The sequence below is a fragment of the Anas platyrhynchos genome, chromosome 7 (assembly GCF_047663525.1).
Source record: "Anas platyrhynchos isolate ZD024472 breed Pekin duck chromosome 7, IASCAAS_PekinDuck_T2T, whole genome shotgun sequence".
NCBI classification, from domain to species: domain Eukaryota; kingdom Metazoa; phylum Chordata; class Aves; order Anseriformes; family Anatidae; genus Anas; species Anas platyrhynchos.
This window is the reverse complement of record NC_092593.1, coordinates 34,952,483-34,978,945: the sequence shown is the minus strand read 5'-3', so window position 1 is coordinate 34,978,945 and position 26,463 is coordinate 34,952,483. Positions and strand designations below refer to the sequence as shown.

The 26,463-nt window shown below is 35.5% G+C and overlaps 1 protein-coding gene and 1 long non-coding RNA gene across 5 annotated transcripts in view; both read left to right on the top strand.

The window, feature by feature from the left end:
• Positions 1-19,018, top strand: part of CALCRL (calcitonin receptor like receptor) — a 67,146-nt gene extending 48,128 nt beyond the window's left edge. For all 3 annotated transcript variants that reach the window (XM_038181881.2, XM_038181880.2, XM_038181882.2), the window contains 7 exons: positions 3,378-3,504; positions 5,078-5,231; positions 6,254-6,314; positions 6,434-6,500; positions 11,306-11,524; positions 11,890-11,931; positions 15,271-19,018. In XM_038181881.2, coding sequence (XP_038037809.1) covers positions 3,378-3,504; positions 5,078-5,231; positions 6,254-6,314; positions 6,434-6,500; positions 11,306-11,524; positions 11,890-11,931; positions 15,271-15,492 — 892 coding nt within the window. In that variant the 3' untranslated portion in view covers positions 15,493-19,018. The remainder of the gene's footprint in view (positions 1-3,377; positions 3,505-5,077; positions 5,232-6,253; positions 6,315-6,433; positions 6,501-11,305; positions 11,525-11,889; positions 11,932-15,270) is intronic.
• A 433-nt stretch (positions 19,019-19,451) lies between these two features.
• The window catches only part of LOC119717438 (uncharacterized), a 41,259-nt gene continuing 34,247 nt past the window's right edge, over positions 19,452-26,463 (top strand). For both annotated transcript variants that reach the window (XR_005266967.2, XR_005266968.2), the window contains exon 1: positions 19,452-19,914. This is a non-coding gene — a long non-coding RNA (uncharacterized lncRNA). The remainder of the gene's footprint in view (positions 19,915-26,463) is intronic.

Below are 26,463 nucleotides of genomic sequence, written 5' to 3'. Positions count from 1 at the left end.
TCTCCAAGTGGGTTGGAGTTCTTGTTTTAAAAACAAGCTATAAGCTTGGAACTCTGATCTTCCTATCTGATAATTCATCAGATAAAAGTAACTTTTTGCAGTGGCTCTGCATTCCTATTCTGTTATGTACTGTAAATCACACATGTCTTATAGGAAGTTTTTCTTAAAATAATTCTAAGGTTGTTTTCATAAAGAAAAGTAGGCAACAGAAAACAGAATAGAACAGTGCATTCAGAGAAAGGGAAGCTATAATTTCAAAGATACACACACAAACAGAAAACAACAAAAAATGAAATAAAGGAGAAACTGTTAATCAAGCATCATGTCAACTCACAGGACAGCACTCACAGGGGTTAGCAACAGTAAACATAGACTGGGCAAACAGCCGAATGATAGATTGGTAGATACAGGGTTCCTAAGTAACTTGAAGTTAATTTCAGCTGAAAGGCTAATTCTTCTCATGTGAATATATGGATCTCACTGGTTGAATCTTGCTGCATTTTAGTATCTTTACATCTATTTTAGTATCTTTAGTATCTATTTAGTATCTACTCCAAACACATCTGGGTGTTTTTGAAAACCTTTTTTTCTTTTCTGGAAGTACTGGAGAAATGATTTTTTCCATAGTGCCCAAGACATACAGGAGTCAAATGAAAAGAGGAAATATATAATTTAGCAGGAAGTCTATTTTTATTTTTCTGCACAGTGTTTAATCCAGTGTTAAGTCTTTTGAATGGTCTTAGATCATAATTATGAGAATGGAATGATTAAAGAGCATTATGTCACTAAGAAAAGCAGAAGGTCTATAGGAAGGGTAACAGAAAAGGGAGGGTGGGGAGACTTAGGAAGAAATTCTTTTATTACCAAAAGCAGTCTTCGTTTTTAAATGTCAGCAGTCTTGCTTTCTTGTTTCTTGTCCGGTGATCCTTTCAATCCTTTTATGCATGGGTGGAGGTGGGTGTGGATGGGTGTGTTTGAATATTCAACAGGAACAGCTGCTGGATGACCCTGAGAGATGGCCCCATTAGCTGTACGTGCTTTTCCTTGCCTCTGTGTTGAATCTTAACAATAAGCAGACAGACTTCCAGGGTTCTTCAGGACTTGTTTACACAGAGCTGTTAGCTGGAATCTTGTGTTGCTTACTTTCTTTCTATATGAGCCATATAGGAAAAAGATATGGATGCATACTCAAAGAATATAAACACTATGCATATGTTAATAATCAATGCTTTGTGTTTTGGGCATTAAAAGGATAAAAAAAAAAAAAAAAAAAAAAGCCTCGTGAGATACCCTTTATCACTTAACTTATATCCATAGCTGTGTTCTGTATTTTGGACACTTTTTCGTGTTTTCCTCAGTCAAGTAAAGCTTGGCAACCAGGAGTTTATGTAGGGTTGACCTGTGTTCTGTGTGGCACCACTGGTTCCTGGAGTGGTTTCCTTTCCCTGAATTCAGTGTATTTAGCCTCAGGGCTCCATGGTGTGGTTTGCAGAACCTCTTCTGCCTGATTCCTGGTATTACGCTGTGCATATCTGAACCTATTTGCTTACTCCATGTATCTCTGGGATGCTTCATGCACGCTTCTTGTGATAGTTGCAAAGAATGCAACCAAGGAGTGTAATCTCTATAGACTGTCTTTTTTTGACCATCTCTTTTGTTAGTGGGGTCATTTGTTTTCATGTTTCATCCATTGTGTTCTCAACAGATTTCAACATGCTCCTCTAGCTTTTGTGACTATTCCATTTCTGTATTTCTCTCTCAAAATATAAAGTTCTTCTCCTTCCTGTCCTGCTGGCCCCCAAAATTTAAGATAAATCACTAATGTCTATACTTTGTCTTTATTTCAGGCATGTTGTTTGAAAAAGATAGAAAACTTAGAACTTGATTTCCACTCCCCCCCGCCCCGTGTAACAATTCAGACTTGTCCCTTGCTGACCCTGTCCATGTATTTCTGATATTTCTACAAGTGAAAAGCAGTTGCATTTGAAAGTGATAGACTTTACCCCCCGGCTGAGCTGTTCCATTTTGCAAATTAGTTGTACATCATATTGCTGCTTAAAACATGGAGGGAGGGAGATGCAGTTATACAGCACAGGCTTGGGTAACTGGGTTCTTTCTTGGAAATAACCAATAGATGTCTCCACTGTTCCCCAGCCTTTAATCATCTCTCTCTGCCAGTTGGGTAGGTTTCTCCAAGGAACGTGAATGCTGCAAGATGGGCTTTGTACCCATCTGCTGCCTCTGGCATGCTGTATGGTTATAAGTCAGTTTACTCTTATGTGCTGTGCACCCCCTATTCTAAACCTAAAATGGTAATTTTTGCCCATTTTTTTTAAAAAAAACGATCATCTGCTTCTATAGCAAAATGGATGTTATTTGGAATTTATTTGGATGTTATTTCAGGAATTGTGTGCTTTAATATCCTAACGATCTGAATTGTTTTTATTTCTATGTAGGCTTTCTATCTTTTGTGTCTGTAAAATTGCTGTTTTTGTGTTTGTTTTTTTGTTGTTTTTTTTTTGTTGTTGTTTTGTTTTGGTTTTTTGTTTTTTGTTTTTTTTTTTTAAACTTGCATGAACAGCACTCTGTCTCTTGCGGTAGCAGTAAGCTAGACCTGATAGAATGGCACATAAGCAGAAATTTGCTATGACCATGGTCATTGTTAGCTATAGTTTAATATTATTGAATGTTTGGGTTTGTTTTTTTAAAAAAAAAAAAAAAACATTTGAAAGTATATTTTTACATTTAATTTTATTGCAATGTTCAAATTAAATGTTGAAAATGAACACAAATGCATTTATATATGGCATTTTTAACTGTTAATATTCTGTTTATAACTTGGTTATATACAAGTTCAGATAAGTTATTCACTATTTACTTACTGGGTATTTCTGTAGCTATAGGATTAGGGGAGATAAGTGACTGAGAATGTGAGTAGAATAGAACTGTCCTCCAAAAACCTTGACAGCTCGGATAAATGAAAACATAGGGTAGAACAGCTTCCTCAGGCTCAGGTATGATGGTTAATTGGGAAATAATCAGGTACTAACAAAAACAAATGTATAAATCATACAAAATGTGTTATACATTACCCATATCAAAATCCTTTTTAGATAACCACTACAAAGCAGGTCTTTAGTTGTGAATGTATTGGAACTGAATGTACTGACTTCCCTGCTGTGGTCAAATAAGTGGAGATTAAGGGGAGGTGTTACCTTTCACATTATTCTATTAAATTCGGACTGGAGTTGAAGAAAGGGTTGATGTAAGACTGCATAATAAATAAAGAGCTCTAGTATTTCAAAATTTCAGAGTTGTCCCCAATTACGCATAGCTGTCCCCTCGTGTATTCATTTGTTCTTGTTTCTCTTTTCTAGGAGCTTGAGTTGCCAAAGGATTACCCTGCATAAAAATCTATTTTTCTCTTTTGTTTGCAACTCTGTTGTAACAATAATTTCACTGACTGCAATTGCCAACAATCAGGAGTTAGTTGCAACTAATCCAGTAAGTGAAAGTATATTTGGCAGCCTTGTTGATTTGTATGTGAAAAACTTCAGCAATGCAGAAGGGACAAATGAGGCATGAATAGTTGATGAAATGATGTATATAGCAAGGTTAAAATGTTCAGTAACGGTGTAATAATGTTACGTATTACAACAGATGGCTAACAGTGATTTGGGCATTTCACATTTGAGGTTTCGAAATAATAAAACAGCTTCAGAGACAGAGCATACTGAACTGCTCTTCTGAATTTGTACAGATCATGTCTGCGCTGAAACAACGACAAGGAAGCAGCCTATTCTAGATGATGTCAGAGAGGTTATGACAGTAGAATTCACCAAGAAAGGGCAGTTTTTTAAAAAAAAAAAAAAAAAAAAGGCTCTAGAATGTATTTTGGCACTGTCAGCTTTTATGTGGCTTTTGCTTTGCCATCTTGAGTTGTAATGAGAATTAATTTTTCTGTGAAGGGAGATCAAACTGACACTAAAAAAGACTAAAAAAATCCAACCCTTAGGGTCTGATTTGTCTCTCTCTCATTTCCTGATAATACTGGGTTAAGCGTGAATCAGTAGCCTGTCCCAAAAGGCTAGGAGTTATAGCAACGGAAGAGCCTGAAAATCAAATACATAAACAAACAAATCCCTAACTATGGCTTTATTTTTATTTGGACCTGGAAGATAAATTTAAATTCTGTGAAAGTTAGGGCAAAAATCCAGAAGCTGTTGGAATCAAGTAAAAATATCAATTCTCTTTAACCTTTCAAAAGCTCATAAAAATTCTGGATAATATGCCTGAGATAGCTGCTAATAATCATCAGTAAGTGAATTAGGTAGTAGAACGTGGTAAAGCAATATTTTATTTGGTTTAAGCTAAGTGCCATAACGAGATCAATCACTCAAACGGAGCAATGTCAGAAGAAAAAAAAGGTGTGCTGTGTCTAAAAGAGCAAGTTATAACTTCTTTTTAACAACCTCACATTTTATTCTTCAAAATAAGCTACAACCATTTCAATTGAAGACTATATGAGGATATTTTGAATACAGATATATGCCAACAAGAAAGCTTGTTATTAGAACCTACTGTATGAGTTGTCCCCTGGCCCTAAGTTCAGTTATGACTAGGTTGAAATTGGGATCTCTTTAAGTGTTTTCAACATGTAAATCATTTGCTATGGCATGACTGGTATAACCAAAGGGGAATTAGCTTCATCAAAGTACATTTTCTGATGTAGTTACCATTCAATAATTTAAAGACCCCCTTTTGATTGGAATAGTCAATTGTGTCAATATTTACATTAAAGGGAAATATCATTACTGCTCTCTGCCATTATGCTGGAGAAACTCAAAGTTCTCATGTTGGCTTTAATAAGAATACAGACACAGTTACCAACTCAGTCACCATGAAGTATGGAAATTTAATTCCATAAAAATTAAAAAAAAAAAAAAAAAGTAAGCATACTGAAAAAAAGAACTAAATATGAATATTTGACTCAAGCAGTATTTTTTCCATTTTGCAAATAAATCTCTCTGAGATTCCTGCAATTTATGAATTATGTTGTACTCTGCTTTTTCTGCAGATTAGCTGCAAAGTGTCACAGTTCATCTACCTGTACCTAATGGGGTGCAACTACTTCTGGATGCTGTGTGAAGGCGTTTACCTGCATACTCTTATTGTGGTGGCTGTTTTTGCTGAGAAACAGCACTTGATGTGGTATTACCTTCTTGGCTGGGGTATGCAATTTCACATTCTGTATTGTCAGGCCAATGTTATCTTTTACTCCTTTCATGAGAATTTGAACAGCTGTCCTGTTGCTTCTCTGCACTGGCAGCTTTGAATAATGATGACACACCCCTCTTCTTTGTCTGTGGTGTTTTAACAGGCTTAGAAATATTAACGTAGGAAGTTGTATGTACCTCTATCTTTGCTGAAAGAGAGATTGTGCATTACTGGAGTCAGGAAGCGACTCCTCCTTTGTGTAGAGAAAATAGTCTCCTATTATAAAAAAGACATTAAGAAGTAATTATTCATTGTTCCTCATCTTGAAGATGTTTATTCAGGAACGAATGTTTGTTTTCAGAGAACTCTGACCACGTCTAGGGTGGAGGGTCAAAACTGAGTTAGAGATCACCAAGGATTTATTTTTCCAGCAGTTCCATTTGACCTGTATTGTTCACTAAGCAAATACAGAATAGCAGTAGCTAAAGATCTCAAGTAATGTCAGTATTAAAACTAACAAGCCAGATGTGGTGATTTCAGGTAATGCACAACAGCATATTCACAAATTGCAAGTGAGAATTGCACTTCATTGTATTGGCACATTTATACGTAACATGACATGGTACCACTATTGTCAGCTGTCCCACAACAGACAAAGCTGGTTTTATATAAAAATATACTGATATTTTTAGTATTACTTAGTATTTAGCATTACTGTGGACTGCAGTCTGAAAAAAAAATGTGTTAATAAGAATTGCTTGTTACATTCTGAATAGTTATAATTTGATTTGCCTTTTCTATCTGTACAATGGTATGGATTTCCCGATAAAACAGTGGGAATAAGGTTTTATACACTCCTCTGAAAGAAATCTGGGAAAGCAGAGACTGAATTGATGTTACTTTATTTACTCTGCAATTGTATATAATTTGGATGAGATGAAAATATAGAAGATTGCTGCAAGAGATGCATGTTTGCTTAGCTAGTTACTTAGTATGTAGGTTTATATATGAAGAAAATACTGTTTTCTCTTCACAGGTTTTCCACTGATCCCTGCCTGCATACATGCTGTTGCTAGAACTTTGTATTATAATGACAAGTAAGTAGTATCTCAAACAGCTTTGCAAAGCAGTTATAGTTTCTTTAAGGAAAAGAAAAAGGAATAGAACAAGTAACAAAATGCCAAATGTTTTTACTTTCCCTGTTTGTTTTTTCTAGCTGTTGGATCAGCTCTGATACTCATCTGCTGTACATCATCCATGGCCCTATTTGTGCTGCTCTATTGGTAGGCATTTTTCAGATAATTTGTTTTTCTTGCTTTATTTTTTTTTTTTTAATTGTTCTTGGTGGTCTTATAAATTGGTAATAGCCTAAAGTTAACAATGACTCATTCTCAGGACTCTCAGCGCAGCAGGTATCTTGGACACAAAAGATACAGAAATCTTGACCTTATTAAGGAGCTATTACACAGATCTTTGACACTGAAGACAGAAAATTCTAAACAAGTAACTGAAGACTCCACTTGTATATAAGTAAACATTGTACTTCAGTCACTATAGGACTGAATGTAACTAAGTAAACATTGTACTTCAGTCACTATAGGACTGAATGTAACCTATGAAATTCAGTCAATAGTTTATTTCTACATAGGTGCATTATAAGAGAAAACACTAATATGGACATACTTATCTTAACAGAAACTTCAAGCAGATCTGGTATTATATTCATGTCTACTGGCTCTCTTTATGCTTTTCAGTTTATTTAAGAAAATTAAGAAAAGTAAGAAAGAAAAGATTAAGGAAACAATTTTGGAAACAATTTGGTTTCCAGTCTGTGTGAACTTCCTTTTCTGTTAAACTGTTAATAAATACTTGCAGAGGGCATTCTGCACGTACAGAATTCTTTCTGAAGACCATTTTATAAATCCTGCGGTTCTTTTGACTTGCAGTTTCATTTACAGTGAAATTAGCTGGTGAACATATATTTTAAAGATGGTGTTGATACTATGACAGACATGAGGTCCTCTGCATGAGAAGCCAGAAGCAGGCTGAGATCCTTGGTGTGTTACTAGCTACTGATAATCCCTTGTCCTGTTAGTCAGGTCAGCCATATATGTTATTATAAAGACAGGTTAACTAGTATAAACTTGAAACCAATTATAAATCCTTTCTCTTTTTCTTCTCTCTAATTTGCACAAAAGATGAAATCTTGTTTGCACAGAAAGTGAAAGGACTTTTTGCTCACTTCAGTAGCACCATGTTTTACCCAGCAAATATATGCTGTTCTCCACTGCCTTGTGGGACATTACTTCCTTTGTCCAAGTGTCTCCACAGATATATCACTTCAGTAAAGCTCTTTAAAGCTGAGATATAATTTATATTAGTCAGAGCTTGCTTAAACAGTAACAGGAGAAAAACGTATTATGAGAACTATAGCATTGTTCATGAAGCGGCCTCATTTTAGGATATAAGATCATTTTTTTCTTCCCAGCAGTAGCCTCCACAAAATCACACTAAAAATAGTGGCAAGACTCCCACTGATTTCAAATCCATGGAATGACTTCCAAACTGTCAGGTCTTCTTTCCACTCAAGGCAACACTAAGAATGTCTTCTGATTTTATTGGAGGCATAATAATCTTCTATACTTGCTTGGTTTTGATAGAATTTGTGTCCATTCTTTTTGCAATTTACAAATATATATGCCTTTGATATTCCTATATTTCTCGTGAGCTTACTGAAAGTGTTTCTCTTACATTTTTCTCACCTCAGTACAATCAGTAAATTTATGTGAAAACCATGAAGGAGTAATGAAGGTTAGACTCAAGTATACGTCTTGACTGTGATGTGTGTGAAATGAAAATACCTTAAAGGAATTCCTTTCCTTTTTGATCACAAAAATTAATATGTCAATTCAGAAAAGACAAGCCAGGGATAAAGACAGAAGATGAAATGCATGTGTTCAGACTTGGTGAACAGAACCCTCATTTGCTTAAGCAGCTTGCTTGCCAGATACGATTTTCACACTTTACGAAGCATGACCTGCTTTAGTAGAAATTTAAGTAACACTATTAAACTGCAAATTAGATAACAAGGGAAAAGACACTGTTTCTATTTGCAGAAGCAAGATCTCAAAGAGCACGAAGAAGATTGTCAAGGGGATGCCAGGAGGAATTGGCAGAAACCATTGGGTATTAGGCCTGTAACTTTTGTACACTGAAAATCCTACATTGGACGATGTTAGCAACAACTCTGCTGGTCCTTGCTTTTGCATAACTGTGGCCAGATCCCTGCCAAAGAAACTGCAAACAGGAGCAGACCCAAGTTGCATTTTGATTGGCGTTGTCTTCAGTTAACGCTTTTAATTGCTAATGTCTGCTTAAGCAACCACAACTAAAGAAACAGTGTAAGAATGAAACAGTAGAGGGTGATGTTGGTTATTACACTAGCCAAATGTTGATCCAAGTGGAGGCAGTTTTCAGTGTAGGCTTCTGATATGCCAGTGCACTAGTGTTCTAGTTTGCATTGGTTTTACTGAAAGAGTAGATTGAGTGTGGCAGAACATATTGACTTATAAGCTCAGCTAAATTCACAGCTCTGAAGGCAGAACCTAAATTCAGCTAAGTTCCTAGTGAAGGTTCCAACATTTCATCTAGGATTGCCTTCTCTGCCTTTGTTTCCATTTTTGTTCCTTTGCCTGGTTCAATTTCCCAGTCACTATGAAGCTGCCAGTATTATTCTGTGTGTTTGTCTGCAGCTGGCACACCAGTACATCTTTGGGACAACCATCACAGTCAAATACCATCACAGTCAATTTGATGATAATATATACACAAGTAGTTGCACAGTCCTATGTTTGCTTAAATGTAAAAATCTACTCGCTACCTTGCTAAAATCAAGACCCATTTTCATCGCTTCAGTGAGAATTTGGTTCATCCTGATCTCACTGTTTTTGTGACAGAAGAGGTACTCATCAAAAATTAGTGCTACATACTTACTCTAATTCTTACGCTTCTTTTCTCAAGTCTGTCCTCTGCTTTGCCTCATTCAACTTTTCTGCTTGTCCGAATATCTACTTGCAGACACTGGCTATGTTTATTTTTGTGCTTTTTGGCTTTGGTGAGTAAGTGGAACAATGAAAAAAATTCTGTGCATTTCATCATTTTGTAAATTTACCAGGTGGTGTTTTACTCATAGCTGCTGCAATGTTCTTCACTCAACATTCAAGGACAGGATTATAGGAATTGGCCATGCTACCAACATACAAGGGTGAAAATTGAGAGAGAGAGTTGCTGAGTTAATGATTTAAGTGAGAAGGATTAAATTTAGAAATGGAGGAAGGACTTATTGTCTGTGTGTGCTATAGGAAGTTGGATGAGGATCATGGGCTGCATAAAATCTAAATAAATCCCTTGACAGAGAACCAGGAGACCTTGATTGCTTATACAAAGCCAAAAGGTAGTTGGAAGCTTCCAGAAGAAATTCGTGCAGTAGTTTCCTATGTAAAACAATTTCCTGTTAAAATGATTTAAATAGCAAGTAAGTAGAATATAAATAACATAACATATCTGTCAAGGGCCATGTTGCCGTAACAATACACAGCTGTTTATTGTGAAAACCTTAATTGACATGCCAAGAACTCTGCCAGGGTTATGGAGGACATGGTGACACACATGGTCTGAAATGGCTTCCCTGTTCGCACTTGTCCTATGGAGAGACAGAGGCCTCTTCCTAGACAATGAACTCCTAGTTATTTTAGAATGGACTCGTCTGTCTTTTTTGCTGGCTTCTTACCTACTCTGACTCTCCTTTTCTCTCTAGATAATTGACAGTGAAAGACAGTTATCTGGAAGAAGAGATAAAAGGCCCAGACTCTAGCTCTCTGCCTTCCATAGTGGGTTCCCTGTACAGCATTGCCTGGCCTCTTGTGCCCCTGGGCAAGGTGCTTGGGCTGGCTGTACTTTTAAGGGCTCTTCTAGCTCTAGCTTCTCTAAGGGGTTGCCATTATTTCATGATAGAGGAAAACAGTGTAATCATCCCTACCATTGCTGTTGCTCTGGTGCTCTGGTTATTCACATCATTAGGCTGTAGTGTGTGTGTGGGGGGTTATTTTACACGGAAATGATAAGAGAGTGTTGTACTTTTGCATTTTGGTTTAGGTTTCTGTTTTGAACTGTAAAAATAAATGAGAGTTTTAGGACAGAAAGAACTGTAAGTTAATGATTTTTTTAAATAAAATCACAGCAATGATGAAGCTTTTTTAGTCTTTTCATAATCAAGGTTGTAAAACAAATCTAACTGGTTACTGCGATCTAAATAGGCAAGGAATGATAGATTTTAAACCACTGAGGGTCAGATTTTTGCAGGACCTTGAAAAAGGTAGAAACCTGTGCTATAGTTGCATATATGATACATTATTACTATAAAGTCATTGAATTTTTATGGGCTAGTTTCGATCAGACTATGACCATTACAGATGCTGTGGTGATATCCGCGTGCAGTGCTTACCTTCTCCCAGAAACTCTTTTAAAAAATAAATTTAAATAAATAAATAAAATTAATTAATTAATTAAATCTCCTACAGGGGCATTAAAATAGCTGAAAGCAATATAAAAAATGTCGTACATACTAGATATCACACCTCTAGGGACATTGGCTTGGACATCTGGTCTTCCATAGGGTGCTGCTTGTGCAGAAATCATGGGCAGCAGTTGATTTCTATGCGTTCTGTTTATAAAACAGCTACTGTCATTCTGTTTTTTAAATTTAAATCTGTTACAAGCATCTTTCAACTTTTTACTGTTATTGTAACAGCAAAGAGAAAGGTATAGGGTCTGTTAACAGTGGAAGACCAACAGCTATTTGGATGGATGTTTGCTTAATACGTTAGAGGAATGGAATTTGGCATTATATGTCAGAGCCCAATCTCATCCTCTTAAGATGTTTTCAGCAAATTTTAAGTTGTTCTTACTATATAATCAGAATGCTCTCTATACATTGTATGTTCTTTTTGAGTTGTCTGGTTTTCAGTATCACAAAATAGTGGGGGGATTATTTGTAGAGTCTCTTCAGTGTCATTTTCTTTTCCAACAGGTGAATCTCTTCTTCCTGTTGAATATTGTCCGTGTTCTCATAACAAAGCTGAAAGACACCCACAAGGCAGAATCCAACCTGTACATGAAAGCAGTGAGAGCTACCCTGATTCTAGTCCCCCTGCTTGGCATTGAATTTGTGCTGTTTCCATGGCGACCAGAAGGCCGTATCGCTGAGGAAGTCTATGACTACGTGATGCACATCCTTATGCATTACCAGGTAGGAAATATTAAATAGTTTTTGCCCACTTGAGCTAGGAAGGTGTTGGCATGTGAAGCAAATAAAAGAGCAATGATCCTGTTATTTTACTTTTTAAAGACCTTTATGCAATATTTCTATAAATTACTTCAACTTTCTCAATACACTGAATTTTCTTTTCTTTAAAAGAAAGAAATGTACCATGATAGTCAGGAGGCCCACTACTTTTTAATAAGGTAGTTTTAGAAATGATTCACAGATTTTAGATTCGTACTACACTTTCTTTGCTATCTATATTGGAACTTTATCAGGAACATCTAATTATCTGAAACTGGAAAAAAAAAGTATGTTCATGTGAAATAAAGCAGAATCTTTTTATTTTACAGGGTCTACTGGTGGCTACAATTTTCTGCTTTTTTAATGGAGAGGTAGAGTAACCATTTTTTCATTTTTATATATGTATACTTTTGTATTCTTATATATTTTGGTTTTGTTTCAGTAATTAAGGATATAGCATAGCTGAAAAATATAGTTCCAAAATCAGAATTTAATATGTCGTTGTGCTTGGATCAAAATTTTTTGTTGAATAAGAAGTGCAATTTTGAAGAACCATCATCAGTCAATTCCAAAACCAGGCTTCTTTATTCTTATGTCAGAGAACTGAATCACATTTCATTAGTTTATGGAACTGATACTTCTTGTAGCTAACAAGCTTTGCTGTTAACTTGAACAGATCAAGGTCCTAGCACCCAAGCCTTATACTCTCAAGTGCACAGGGCCTTACAAACAGAGACAAAAGTGGTAGAAAGGCTAAATGGATAAAATTGCTCATTAATGTAGCTCTTGCTCACAAAAGGAAACAAAAATAAATGAACAAAAACATCCCACCAAAAAAAAAAAACTTTCCAACACTTCTGGCAGAAGAATGATTACAATCCTCTACTTATCCCTACACATCTGTTTGTTCATTTGTTCTACATTTAGTGAAGTTGCAGTCTATGGCTGTGAGCAGATGTGTGGGAGTAACCAGATGTTTTCATAGGATTGAACCCTTAGTTTCTTTTCTCAGATGTTGTGTGCTTATATAATGGACGGTAATATTTACTTACGGGTTAAGTATTTGGCTCATAAAAGAATTGATTCAAGTAGGTCATGCTTCCCACTCTTCCTCTTCAAAATGAAGCTGACTGAATTGCAATGAAATTTCCATGTGGTTTTGTGATTTTATTTTTTTTCCAATAAATGTATGAGTGTCCTTATATATTATATTTTATTTTATTTGTTTTGCAAAGGAAGCAGAAAAGATGAAGAAAGAGAGATTTTTTTTTTTTCAAAGTTTATAGGACCTGGGCCAGTGTTTTTGATCTGGTTTTATGGTAAAGTTGATCCAGGTTCAAGTCCCAGCTTATATATTTGAATCAAAGTAGAACAAATCACTAGATATTCTGGATGTGATTTTACCAATTTCCCACATTCAGCACAAATATTTTACACACTCTTTCCCTTCTAAATTCTATACTTCCAAATTCCTTCTAAAAAAAATTTGGAAAAAATCAGTCAGAAGTTATTCTGCTCCAATGCAAAATAGGGAAAAAATACTCCATCTCTAGAGTTTCTATGAAACAATATTGTCCACTGCTCAGCTCTGCATTTTAATCCTCTTGGATCTTCTCAGGCTATTTTACTCCTCAAACAAGTTGAAACCCAAATTTTAAAGTACAGTATATTTAGTAAAAAAGATTTGCTTCATATGTTAATTTTCCACTGCTACAAACTCATAAGGTATTTTTTACATTGTTCTCTTCTGCAAAAGCAAACTCTAGTCATTCCACTAATTCAGTATCTTACACTCACCTTTGGCTGATCAGTGTAAAAGATGAGCTCCTCCACAGCTTGAACAATGTGGGCAGGATAATGTTAAATGGTGGATTCAGACACTTGAACCAAATGTTTATACTCTAGGCCTTGTCTTTGTCAGTTAAACATGTATGTGTCCACTTGCTTTATATAGGGGAAATTTATGCTGGTTAAACCAGTTTTACTTCTGGTTGCGGTGTTTCAGTGACCAAAACTGACCTGTTTGGGGGTATTTTCTTTTTTTTTTTCTCCATTACCCTGGTTCTAGAGGGGATCTATTACTTCATAACCAACAATTAGTAAGGAAATCCATGGGGAGAATGGCACTGTACTTAGGAAAAACTGTCTGCGCAAAAACAAGGTTTCCTTGGTCTATTAAATAATACTGCTTCTGGCATGTGAGCCTGAAGGCATATGTATATTTTGTTGCCACTATAATCTGTTGCTGTCATAGCAATGCATTAACTTAGCCTGATACCGTAGCTTTGCTGTTGTGTACAAGGTGCTGCTCTATCAGCATCTGTCATAGCAACACCTCATTATATACCGTACAAAATGAGAGGCATCAGTGTTAACACTTACATGCTGTTCTGCAGCAAGGCTGTGGTGTGAAGGTGAATGCTGATATTGGAATCGACACTTTGAGTGACAATGGGAAAACGGTGTTCCAGTGGGGTTATTAGCAGTTAAAAATGCCAAAAGCAATCATTTCTTTTTAAACTAAATTGTAGCTTTTCCCAGCTGCTACTCTACCTTTTGATGTTTTCTATAGCAAATATCAGGAGCCAAACTCTGTTCAAGTGATGGCTTGCAGGCTATCTTGGGCACTGGCCAAAAGGCCAACCAGTAGAGCTAGCATCTTTCTGCAATAAAAGAAAGACCAGGGTCTTTTCTGTACTGGTCTTAATGAGGTAATTTACCATGGAAAAAAGAACAAATGGAAATTTACTGATATGCGCCGATTGATTGATGTGAGTGAAGGTTATGACTTTGAATCAGACGAGTGATTTGGGGTACATTGCTGGATAAATGTGGGCATCTAGAAAGTCAGTACTTTGCTAGTTGATGCAGAAGGGATTCCCAGAGTCACTGGTTATTGGGCAAATAGTTTGTGTGAAGAGGAAATAAAATAGTCAGGATCTCTGAGCAATTTTTGAAGAGATGGTTCTTTAAAAACAACAACAACAACAACAAACACCTTTTGAAAAAACAATAGTTATTGGCATTCTTAGCATTCTTTACTTGGCATGTTCCCTGAAAAAATAATTCCATGTGAATTTCATTAATGTCACACTTCATCAATCAAATATGTGCAGGTGTTTAACCATGTTGTAGGAGAGGAAGCCCATGATAAACATAACATCCTTTCAGTGACAAACTGGGGCCTTTAGCTATTTATCAGTGTTATTTTTAACTCTGGTAGATATACGGAATTCAGGAAATTGTCTTTCTAGTCATTTCATTAAATTGTGGTAAGAAAACAAGGGCTTTTTTGTGGAAGAACCATAGCAGATGGTATAAGACGATCATATAAGAATTTAGAGTTGCTAAGGATGTGTCCTGTTGAATGTAAGAATGAATAGAAATGACCTTTTTACCTGTAAATCTTATGTGTTGACATTAGACTTTAGACCAGAGAGGACAAAGCAGAAAATTTTGTTGCAGCTGCTCCTCCTATAAGCTGGCAAATTTGATGTGAAAAGCACAAAGAATTATGCCTATTGAAATTTAAATTCTTTCAGAACATCTCATGTGACCTATCACTTGTAGGTACCCTAATTTCCAGGAGTATTAAGCCTTACTACCTAAGTTACTGAGACATTTATTATGACACTCAGTCATCAAAGAATGAAGCCTAATGGTATCTTTCCAAGTGTTTTATGTGCTTTTGTTTTTGTTTTCTATCACAGGTCCAAGCTGTTTTGAGAAGACACTGGAACCAGTACAAAATCCAATTTGAGCACAGCTTCAGCCACTCAGATGCTATGCGCACCGCTTCCTACACTGTATCATCAATCAGTGATGTTCAAGGCTATGGCTACAATCATGACTGCACCAGTGAACATTTAAATGGGAAGAGCTATCATGACATGGAGAGTGTTGTTTTAAAAACTGAGAAGCTGTATGGTTGATTGCCAAAGACTTGGCTGATGCCAGAAGTGTTCACCCTCGTAGTTCGTGAACTTGAAGTTTGATTTAATGACTTCATGGCCAGAAGATTTTTCCTAACTTGGGATATGTTTTTCTCCTGCAAACAAAACCAACGCATTTTTCACATGTATATATACATACGTTTGTGTTTCATTGTATCTATATAGTATGGACATCCATACATCTATCTATCTGTATGTGCATTTATGTAAGGATACAAACTTTGCCTCTTTAGTTTCTACTGTGTAGACAGAGTTGGCAATTTTTTGTATAAAGGGAATCAATGAAGGATTTCTTACTTTCTTGGAAGTTTGTATAAAGACTGTGTTGTACTGAAACCACTTCATTTGCCTATAGAAACTTAGGGTGTAAATAACATACTGTACTGTCTTAATTCAACCTAAAACTGAAAAAAGGAAAATGGTTAAAATAGGTGCAATAATTACAGTAGATTGTCCAGTTTAATTTTGTGTCTAGTATTTGACTGTCCAAAAAAAAAAGGGTAGCCTAAGATAACAGACTCAAAGATATTGATGCTGAGCCAGTTAGATTTCATTTTGCCACTATTTTAAATGAAGCATTAGACATGCCAGTGCAAGTTTTAGATTCTACTTACTTCTGTATTGCAATGTAATGATTTACAGCTAGCTTTGAAGCATTTTATTTAAAGTGCTTTCACATACACAGAAGTGTCTCCTCCTCTTCAAGTTTGTCAAAGTTTCTTAGCAGCTTTACTGCAGACTGGATCAATGAGGCCTTACTGCCACAAAGAAAAGTAGTAACCTGAATACCTGTACCTATACCATCCTGACACTAATGCAGTCTGATGGAACTTTGCTGAGTGCTTAAGCAATTTTCTCAGCTCGAAAGAGATCACATACTGATTTTGTTGTTGTCATGTTGTTTCTTTTGTTTTACTTTCGGGTATTTCCATGGCCATATGCTTAATAATTTATTCCTTTGTTTTTGGGGCAACATTTTTGATTAATCTTGTGGCTTGTTTTGTTTCAGAAAAGTATGAAGGACTGAACGCAGTGCAAATGGTATACTACCTTTAAAGCCAGTGTAGCAGAATTCAGATTAATCAAGCAAATTAATGTTATTAACATATATATTTAATTATTTGGAAAAATCCAATATAAGCTTATTCTTACAAAGCTTCAAAAACATTATGGATTGAGAATATAATTTTGGGAGTGCTTGATTCTGAACAGGACTTAAAAGTTGTTTCTTTTGGTTCTACTGGTGGATAAAGGCCTCACTGAAAACTGAGGAGGTTGATGGGAAGGTCTTGAGAAAATGGGTCTATAGCAATCTACATTTTTGAAAATCTTTATGCTTTAAAGAAATAACGTTTTTCTGTAGAGAAATGACAAAATTGCTAAAGAATGACCGGATGGTAAAAGGTGAATTTATAAAAGTCTTACTAAGAAGCTCAGAAGTAGAAAAAGGTTTTAATAGTTTATTTTGCAGATAAGCCTACTTCAAAAAGTAGGGGAAGAAGAAGAAAAGTGGATACTGGAGTTGATAGATTATTGTAATGCTGATGCACATCTGGTAAGCAAGTCAACAAACTTAAAGACAGTTCTTTCTGAGACCACTTTAGTTTTATGTACTTAGGTTTGTATATGAAGAACTTGATTTTTACATTTAAATGTTTTTGTCAGTAGCCTTTCTGTAAGCTTCATTAGCATTTAATTAATTTGCTGTCACACTGTTTATTGGTTTGTGACTTCATAAGGCTTTCAATGTTTTATATTTAGAAGGAGAACACTAGGAGGATGCAGTAAATTCATGCCACTTGCACCTTTCCCTAGTGTTTGTTTGTTTGTTTTTTTACAGTTACGTCTCGGGTTTGAATTTAGAAAGCATTTTGTTAATATTGTAGTTTCATAACAGAATTTTTGCTAAGCTGTTAAAATCAAGATTTCTCTTCTGGAAGGCTGTTTCGTAGTGAAAATCAGTTGGATGCTATACTAAAGAGCAGCATGAAATGTCACAATCAGATGTCACAATCTCTTATAAGAATACAGTGATGGCATCTGTTATAACATGATTAGAGATTACTACTCTGCTTGCTGATCTATGTAGTGTTACTTAAAAATCTGTGCAATGTTCTGAAAGTACTAGTGGTGCAGAAAATCCCTTGTCTCATATAGCGTCTTTGGTATAGCTCTGGGAGGACCAGATCATCAACTGGTACAAATCTGTCATGAGTTCCACGTTCAGAGTCAATGGGTACCAGCTGAGAATCAAAGCCCACACAGATACCTGTCCATTTAAAAGTGCTTCAGAATCCTTTATGGCATATTATCAGACAATTGTTTCAATGATACCTGGTGGGCTGTTATAATTAAAAACAAGTAACAGCTGAGAATGTGATATGGTATTAGATTTATAACTCACTTTATCTTTCAGCTAGGCACTTCAAATTTAATAGCCTAAGAAATTGTGTCATTTTATACAAAGTACTAGATGCCTGTCCCCTGTCAGAGAAACTTGTAATGGTAATTTGCAGGAGGAGGAGTTTGTTTTTTGCACAGAAATTGTCCTGCTTCTGCGTACGGTCACAGCATACTTCTAAGAACACTTTTTCAAAAGAAATACATTCAACTGGACATGCAAGAAAATGTTCATGTCTGTGAAGGGAGAGCTACAGTCCCTGCTCAACATGAGATTAAACTAAACTATGTCCTGTTTTGCACTGGAAAATAGGAAGACTAAATAGATGATTTTTATCTGACCTTTTTCAGTTCCTAGACAGCCAAGAGCAGGGTCTGGTTTTTTTTTTTCTTTTTTTCGGTCTTTTACCACTATAAATTAAAATCAAATCCTTATACTGATATTTCTTATGGCTTATTTTCTGCATTGTAGAATATTGTAGTCATTATCTGTATTCTCTGGGATGAAAGTAATCTCCAGTTTGGAGGGGCTGTGAGATTCCATTGAACATGCATTCATCTATTATTATTTGCTCTTTTTTTGTTGTTGCTATTTAGTGAGGATTTATTGTGTCAGTCTGAAGGGGGCTACAGAAATGCTTATATTATATCAGGTATCTGTAATTCTAGCATCTTAGTTTTGTATGACGGGAATGTCTATTTTTAATGCTACTGCCTTCAGTTAGTAAAATGCACAGATTGAAGTTCCAGTGCAAAGTCCCCTCAGTTTTTTGTTTTGTTTTTTAATGTTATCAACTATGCTTTGTATTTTTTCTCATTGTGATGATCTACTAGAGTATTTGGCCATAGAAATGCTGCAACACATACTATTTTTTATGTCATGAAACATTTGGGCTGGAAACCAGGCAACATTCAAGTATTGTACTGTGTAAATAAGATTAATAGAAGCTATAGCATTGTATTTATTGCTTACACTAAGAATGAAATGGAAAAAAATGTGAAGTTATTTTTTGGATGTGCTTTATTTTCACTTTGTTCATATGAGTCATGCATTTTAATTGCTGAAAGTATTATGTTTGTGATCAATAAAAAATTACTACATTTATTCAGATCTCTTGTATTGTAATTTGGCAATAACAAAGCTGATCCAACCTACGATTTCACAAATGTCTTAACTGTGTGTTAATTATTAACCAGGGAGAAAAAGTCATTACAGAGTTATTAATAATTATTTAGTATCTAAGTGTTTATTTAATATTTAAGTTTTTAATGCATAGAAAAGTGTTGCAATTCTGGAGGAAGCTTGCACAGATGGCTACAAAACGACTGCATTTATTTTTTTTAACTAAATTGCTTCTTATTCCTATTTATTTGTCTTTTGAATCTGCCTTTCATTACTAAGTTATTGATAATTAGTTAAGAAACCAACTGTTCTGTTCCATCATAAGCTGGCAGCAGAGCAGAGGCTAAAGTAAATGCATCTTTTTCATTCCATCATCCTAGATTGAGTTTCTCTCAACTTGGCGCTCAACCAGACCCCAACCACAACTGCTCCAAATCACTTAGCTGTGCAGAACCTGTTTCATTCGAGCAAGACAAGAAGCACAGTCACAGAAAGAATAAGTGAGATTTCCTGGTTGTGGTTAGTTTTTTGTTTGCTTCTTTTCCTTCAGATATGCTTGATGGTATCTGCACAATAGTACTAAGCACATACATGTTTTAAATCTGTAACATTGTGGTTTTTGAATATACTGAAGTATTACCTCGGCATAGGCACAAGCCTCTGAACTGTGGGCGTAGAAGCTCTAGTGAGGAAGCGAAATAACTGCAGTGACATTGGGCCAATTGTCTCTGTACACACTGCTGCAGGTCTGAGTTTTATAAAAGTTAACCAAGTTAAGTATGCTTCTACCTACAGTGACAAGATGTGAAATTTAGCCATCTATTCTCAAGTGAAATCTACAGTAATCCTGGTTAACTCACTCATCAGAAACTGGGAAGGTAGGTGTTCTTTAAGCATCTCCTTGAGTAAATTCTGTTAAATTTAGAGCCAGACAACTTACCTGGTCCTAAAGTGAAACATACTGCTTCGAAAATGTACATATTTATATACCTACTTGATTGAGTTTCTACCATGGCTCTTAAAAAAAAAAAATCTGTGCAATAACTTTAGAGTAACACAAACTGTTTCTATCTTTTTTTTGTTTGTTTGTTTCTCAATGCTGCTCCTAAGCTTTGTGTCTAGGTGAACTGAAGGTATGGCTTACAGCTCAAGTGCCAGGAAACATCTCTCCTTCAGCAGACTTCTGTTAAAAGTTATATAAGAAATCCCCACCTAGAATTTTTAAGTCTTATATGGGATAATAAGCATTTTGGTTCTTGGCTATTATCAAGCCTATTGCCAGGAAAAGGAGTTAAATGTCATTACCCTTAGCCTGAACATCCTCATTTCAGAGATATTTTATTTACAATTGGGCACTTAATGATGACTGTTTAAAGTTTCCTTGTGACACTAGAAGATTAAAAGCTAAGATGGCAGAAAAAGAAACTGAGAAAAGAACACTTGTTAATTTATAGTTGATTAATTAAGGCCTTTGCTGCAAGAGTTACAATGACCCCCTCACCCTTAACTTGTTTTCAAGTGGGAGGTAATATAACGCAACTGAAATAAGGTTAGAAATCTTACCTGACTTGATAATTAAATTTCATTTCTGTTGAGCTGTGATACAATATTCATTGTTCCAGTTTTAGCTACTTCAATTATTCTGATAGAATTATAACTTGCAGAAACAGCTTATATACATATTATATGCTCTAATTGCAATTAAGTGCTATAGAGAGAGAACATATACAGATTATATACTCTTAAGTGCCAGTAAATATACCAGCATTTAGAATTTTTTTGTGGTTTTTTGCATTTCTGTTTTTTTGCTTGTTTTGTTGTTCTTGTTTGCTAGTTTTAAGAAAAGCTCTCCAAACTGTTTACAAATAGTGGTTAAAATTCAGCCTTTTGTTGTACACATGGAAAAGCTGAAAGATGGCTTAGTTAAGTGGTTTAACCAGTGCCCATTTTGGGTCTTAGGTTATGTCCAACTGATGGATTAACATTGTACTTAGGACACCGAATGATGGAAGATCTCAAATATTTGGAAGCCTCCGATGTGCTACCAAGGTTCTGTCTGCTATATTCTGCTGTCTCCTGTATATTTTTATATATATGTACTTACATACCTTCATAAGATGTTCAAGACCAGCAACAGCTCGGCATTTTCAGCCTGCTTTCTGTGTTATTATCCTAAATAGCAACACATAGGGTTACTCAGTTGTAGGAAAAAAGTTATTTTTTTTCCACTTTTTTTTTGGGGGGGGGTGTGGGGGCAAAGTGTGACAGCGAAGTGCTAAAACAGTAGTAAAAACAACTATTATAATTAGTATCCTAATGGACTAGGGATATATAGGCTGGTGTTTTTAAGTGACAAAGAAAGAATAGAACGGTAAACATATTTAGAGCTGAATGGTGACTTACTGCTAAAAAAAAAGTCTAAACACTGTGGAAAATCAAGTAGGTAAGGCTGTATTGGACTCACTCAATTGTTTAACCTCGCTCTGTTTATTTCTCGGTAAGAGAAAAAGCAGTATATATAAAAGCAAACAAAAAAAATAATCTAAAAAGAAAAAGCTGTGCATCTATTTGCTTCAAGTGAGACAGAACACTTACTGCAGTTGGTTGTCCAAAAAGGATGCATGGTAGTGGGCTAAGGAAAAGGAAGGAATTGTTTTTGTTTTCCTGCAGCTTTAAAACAACTTGGCTCTGAAATCTCATTTCAACACCTTTATAAAAGGAAACCTGAGCAAGAGCCATAACTTGAGGTAAAAAAAAGTGCCCAATTAAGCCAAGCTGTATTTATACACACAAGGCTCTTAATTCTGGGTCTTAATACTATTTTGTGCATGATACCAATATTTTACAATGTGGTAATAATGTCCAATCTCCCAGTTCCCGTTCCTGACATTTGAGCAGGAACCTGTAATTCTAGGTTATTATGTAGAACGCTTTTGATGAGGACTGAATTTCCACCAGTAGATATTACTACAGATTCACTAATACTCTTCTGTATCTATTTGTTCCAGCTAAGGGTATGGCTTAGTGATCTCTATCAATCGGTGCTTCTCCTTAATACTGCAGCTACAACATTCAAAATGCAAAACTCTGTATTACAAAATGTTTTGCTTAGTGCAACACTTTGAATACTTCATGTTCAAATCCATTCTAGAACCTAGAATAAGCAAGTGGTGGATGGTGGGAAAGCAGGTGGATGTAGTGACACAGGCTGCAGGCATCTGGCTGCTAAAGGCCACAATGCAGATTATACAGTGCTACAATTTGAGCTATTATACTATGCCAGCAGCAATAACTATGGAAAGTTATGCACTTCAGGAACAGCAGGGTAATTACTTATATTGCAATAGCAGTAACACACAAAATACATTTAACACATAAGCAAACAACAGTATAGACACAGAACAAACAAAAAAAAAAAGAAAAAAATTTTGTTTTACCTTTTTCCAGTTTCATGAAAAAGCCTAAGCAAGAGTTCTAGTTACACATACTCTACTCCTATAAATAATAATCCATGAAAAAAAGCTCAAGTTTTTTCCTCTTTCACTTTTTATACTTATACACTGCTACCATTCTCTTTTCAGGAGCTGGGCTCTGCACAGTAACAAGAGCCTGTCTGGAAGTTCAGAGCTGAGAGCCTCCTGGTTATAATTAGAATGATTATCTACCATCCCACAGATGTATATTTTTAATGAAACAGACTGACTAAATGAAGAGTTTAAAATGATACACATGAAGTTCATACTTCATTTGAGACAAATAACATATATGATTATTTTTATATTAAACTGGTTTAATATAAATAAACTAATAGTTTAATATATTAATAATTTATTATATTAATATATAATTATCAATTTCCAAAATAACAATGTGCACACTAAATTGTAAAGATATTTGCAACTTCACTTTCTACCGATAATTCCAAAGTGTTTTTTTTTCCCATCAAACTCACAACTTTCTAAATGTAAACTATTACAAAGGGAAAAAATACCTTTTGATTAGTGCTAACTCACATGGAATCATAGAATCATTTAGGTTGGAAAAGACCTCTAAGATCATCTAGTCCAACCTTTAACCTAGCACTGCCAAGACTACCACTGAACCATATCCCTAAGCTCTACATAAAGCTTAATATATTAGCCAAATGTAACAATATAAATACAGAAAAATCCAAACATCTAAGGTATGTTTTATGAACACATTGTCTGGTTAAATCTAGCATTAGGGGTAAGTGCAGTTTTTTACCTCTGCTGAAGGTAGAGTTGACCAAGAATGCAAGCCACCTGCTGCCTAGTGTGTCTTTCCTCTTTATAGTTTGTCTTTCCCTGTGTCCTAAAAGAACATGTTTAGTATGTAGAGAAATGGTTTGAAGTTCTCAGTAGGCCTATGGCCGACATTCAGGGCAGGATTTAGGAGTGAAACCTGAAGTTATACAGCAAATATATATATATAAGGAAATATCAACTGCACAAATTATTAAGGTAGAAAATAAACTGGAATAGAAATACATATTTGCTTAGCTCCTTACCTTGATATTTGCAAATTAAATCTGATGCATGTGACTGTAGCAGAGGAAGTTATTCTGAAGGTCTTCGGTGCATTGGCTATGGATCACTGCTAAATTGGTGATGTCTTTGACACGGTGCAGTAAAACCGGTGGGTATCAGCTCTCCTCCTTTCAAAGAATAGTCACAGACTATTCCTTTGTGTTATGGCAGTCCACTGTAAATGCAATAGCTTCACATATAAATATATAAGAAAACAAAATATTGAATTATGAGTGAGCAACAGTCTTTCAATGTTACAAAAAGTAGATTAGAGCGAACAGAAATACCTATCAAATGCTTTTTAACCACTATGATGCATATGATACTAAAAGCATTGTTGGCTATACTGGACTTCAAGGAAAAAAAGGTAGCATTATCTATTTTGTGCCTATTTTAATACCCCCAAATGCCAATGGACTTAATTCTTTAAATGTCAGTGAAAAGCTAGTTTATTTGTGAAATATATTTCATTTAGCTAACTTTGAATATGAGCCAAATATATGCATTTAACAGAGCTCAAAAGTGCACTTGGCTAGGTTTCCCGGAAGGCTTTTGGTCATATATTCCCCAGAACACTGTCGATAGTCCGATTTGTTTCTACTATTCACAAGGGACTCACATCTTATGATTCCTAATGGAAGCCAAGAACTGTCTTCAGATACAGGCTCCTTCCAGGACATTTTTGGACAGATGATGCCAGTTAAAAGGGTTTCCTTGTTCAAGGACCTCTTTCAATATTCTGTGGGTAGATCATCACCATGGATACTTCAGAATCTGAGACAAGAACAAAATTCACAGAAAGCAATCACAGATGACTTGAAAAATTACAATATATATATATATATATATATATATATATATATATTAATATTCTGGAATTTTTAAAAGATACAGTGATACTGCCCTATTTTTCATATTCACAGCTCTATTGGAAAAATAATCTCAGTTTAACATAACTGTGATAAACATGATCTAGATGAAGCAATAGACTGACTACAAGAATTCAGAAAGTTAGAACATCACTTCCTTCATTATTTTTATTATTATTATTAATAATAATAATCAAATAGAAATAGCTGTGATGTAATTAATTCAATTTCAAATAATTTCAAGGTTTGGCCTCTGACCCAGATAGTCCTTTCCAGTTCAACTCTATTTTCTGTGAGGTAGTGAGGTATAGATTTTTTTTATTTTTTTTTTCATTTAAAGCTAATCGCCTTTTTTTTTTTCCTCTTATTTTTCCCTCCAGGGACTTGTTTATAGAAGTAAGGATAAGGAGTTCTGTAAATAACCTGCTCTAACTGTAATTAAAAAGCTGATTAGAATGACTTGTACATGAAACACAAGAAATTCTTAATGAACAAAGTTGAATCAGGAAGCTTTCACAGAAATAAGAAAAATATTGAAAGCAAAAATAGAAACATGATAGCACCAGAATTTTAGAAATGTGGGTTTTTTGCAGACAATAATAGCACTGCATACAATACATGTTATTTCATTATATAATAATAATAAAAAAAAATAACAAGTTATTTAACATTTGCATGGAAATAAGAACAGCTAATTGCAATGAAAAAAAAAAATTGAAGATCTAATAAAACGTTTTGTGTTCTATCCCTTACTGTCTTTCCCACCACCTTTCTGTGACCTCCCTACTTCACTGTCATTGACGTCATTTTTTCATTCTTCCTCCCCTCATTTCTTAGTTTTCACCAAACACCAGCACCAGTGGGTATCCACATCCTTGCAAGATTCTTTCTTTCTAACAGCTGTCTCAAAAGCCTTGGAAACTGGACCTATTATTGTTCCTGCCCTGCTTCTTTTTCCCATCCATGGCAGCTGTATAGGGTCCACAGGGGGAGAGCAGTAGGCAAGTCATGAGCACTCACAGACTTTCTGTTTTTGTTGAGATACACTTGGCATAAGAATGAAGCTAGCTTAGCCTCAGCTAGCCTATTCTTACTCACACCCATTTCCTCAGTAAAGTTGTTCTGGCACTGGGGAGTAACTGGCATTGTGCCTTCCTGCAAGGAAGAATGCACTGAGCTGGTTTTCTGGCTGTGCGCTCCTTATTGTGCTGTGGAATCTCTGGCCTTCTCCTCAATCATTCCCAGTTTATGCCTTTTTAACGCTGTTGAAACAACTAAAGGGAGAAGGAATCCCCATCAGATTCTACAAGCAGAGGCAGCTGCAAGTTGAAAGCCAGACAAGTCTAAGAATTCGTCATATTTCTAATCCCGCAGAAGCATGAAGTTACTAAACATACATGGATGGTATGAACACAGAGAGCCAGTGGCAGTACTTCAAATACACAAAGACAATATGAGCATGCAAAGCCGATGGAGCGATGTTACATTGCATACCTGCATGGCATAAAAACCAGACTAACAACAAAACAAACCAAAAAACTTGTGTGGCATGTCAGTGATTTAAGAACTCCAATACCACTCAGTTCTATAATTGTCAAAGACATGAAGATGTCAAAGAATGAAGAATAATTGCATATCCCTCTACTTGCACACATGCGCCATTTCCTTTCCCGGCCCACACATGCTTATAAGAGGAAACGTTAAAAGTTATGCTGAAATTTCTTCCATTAGTAAACATTGCACATATGTTTAAGGATAGGGTGGCAACTTTACACACACTTTTCCCTTTTCCTTCCTTGAATTCCACCTGGCCCTTCTTTTATTCACAACATAATATTATCTGGCTTTAACTACAACAGATCTACATGATGAAATTCTAAGCCATCCAGTTCAGTTCCCTACAATAGGTGCCAAGACAAAGAAATCATTCCTATTTCTGTTCAAGCAGTATTTACTGCTGAAGTAATTTACTATAATGTTTAAATATTATGTCCTGTTTCTAGACTAGGTA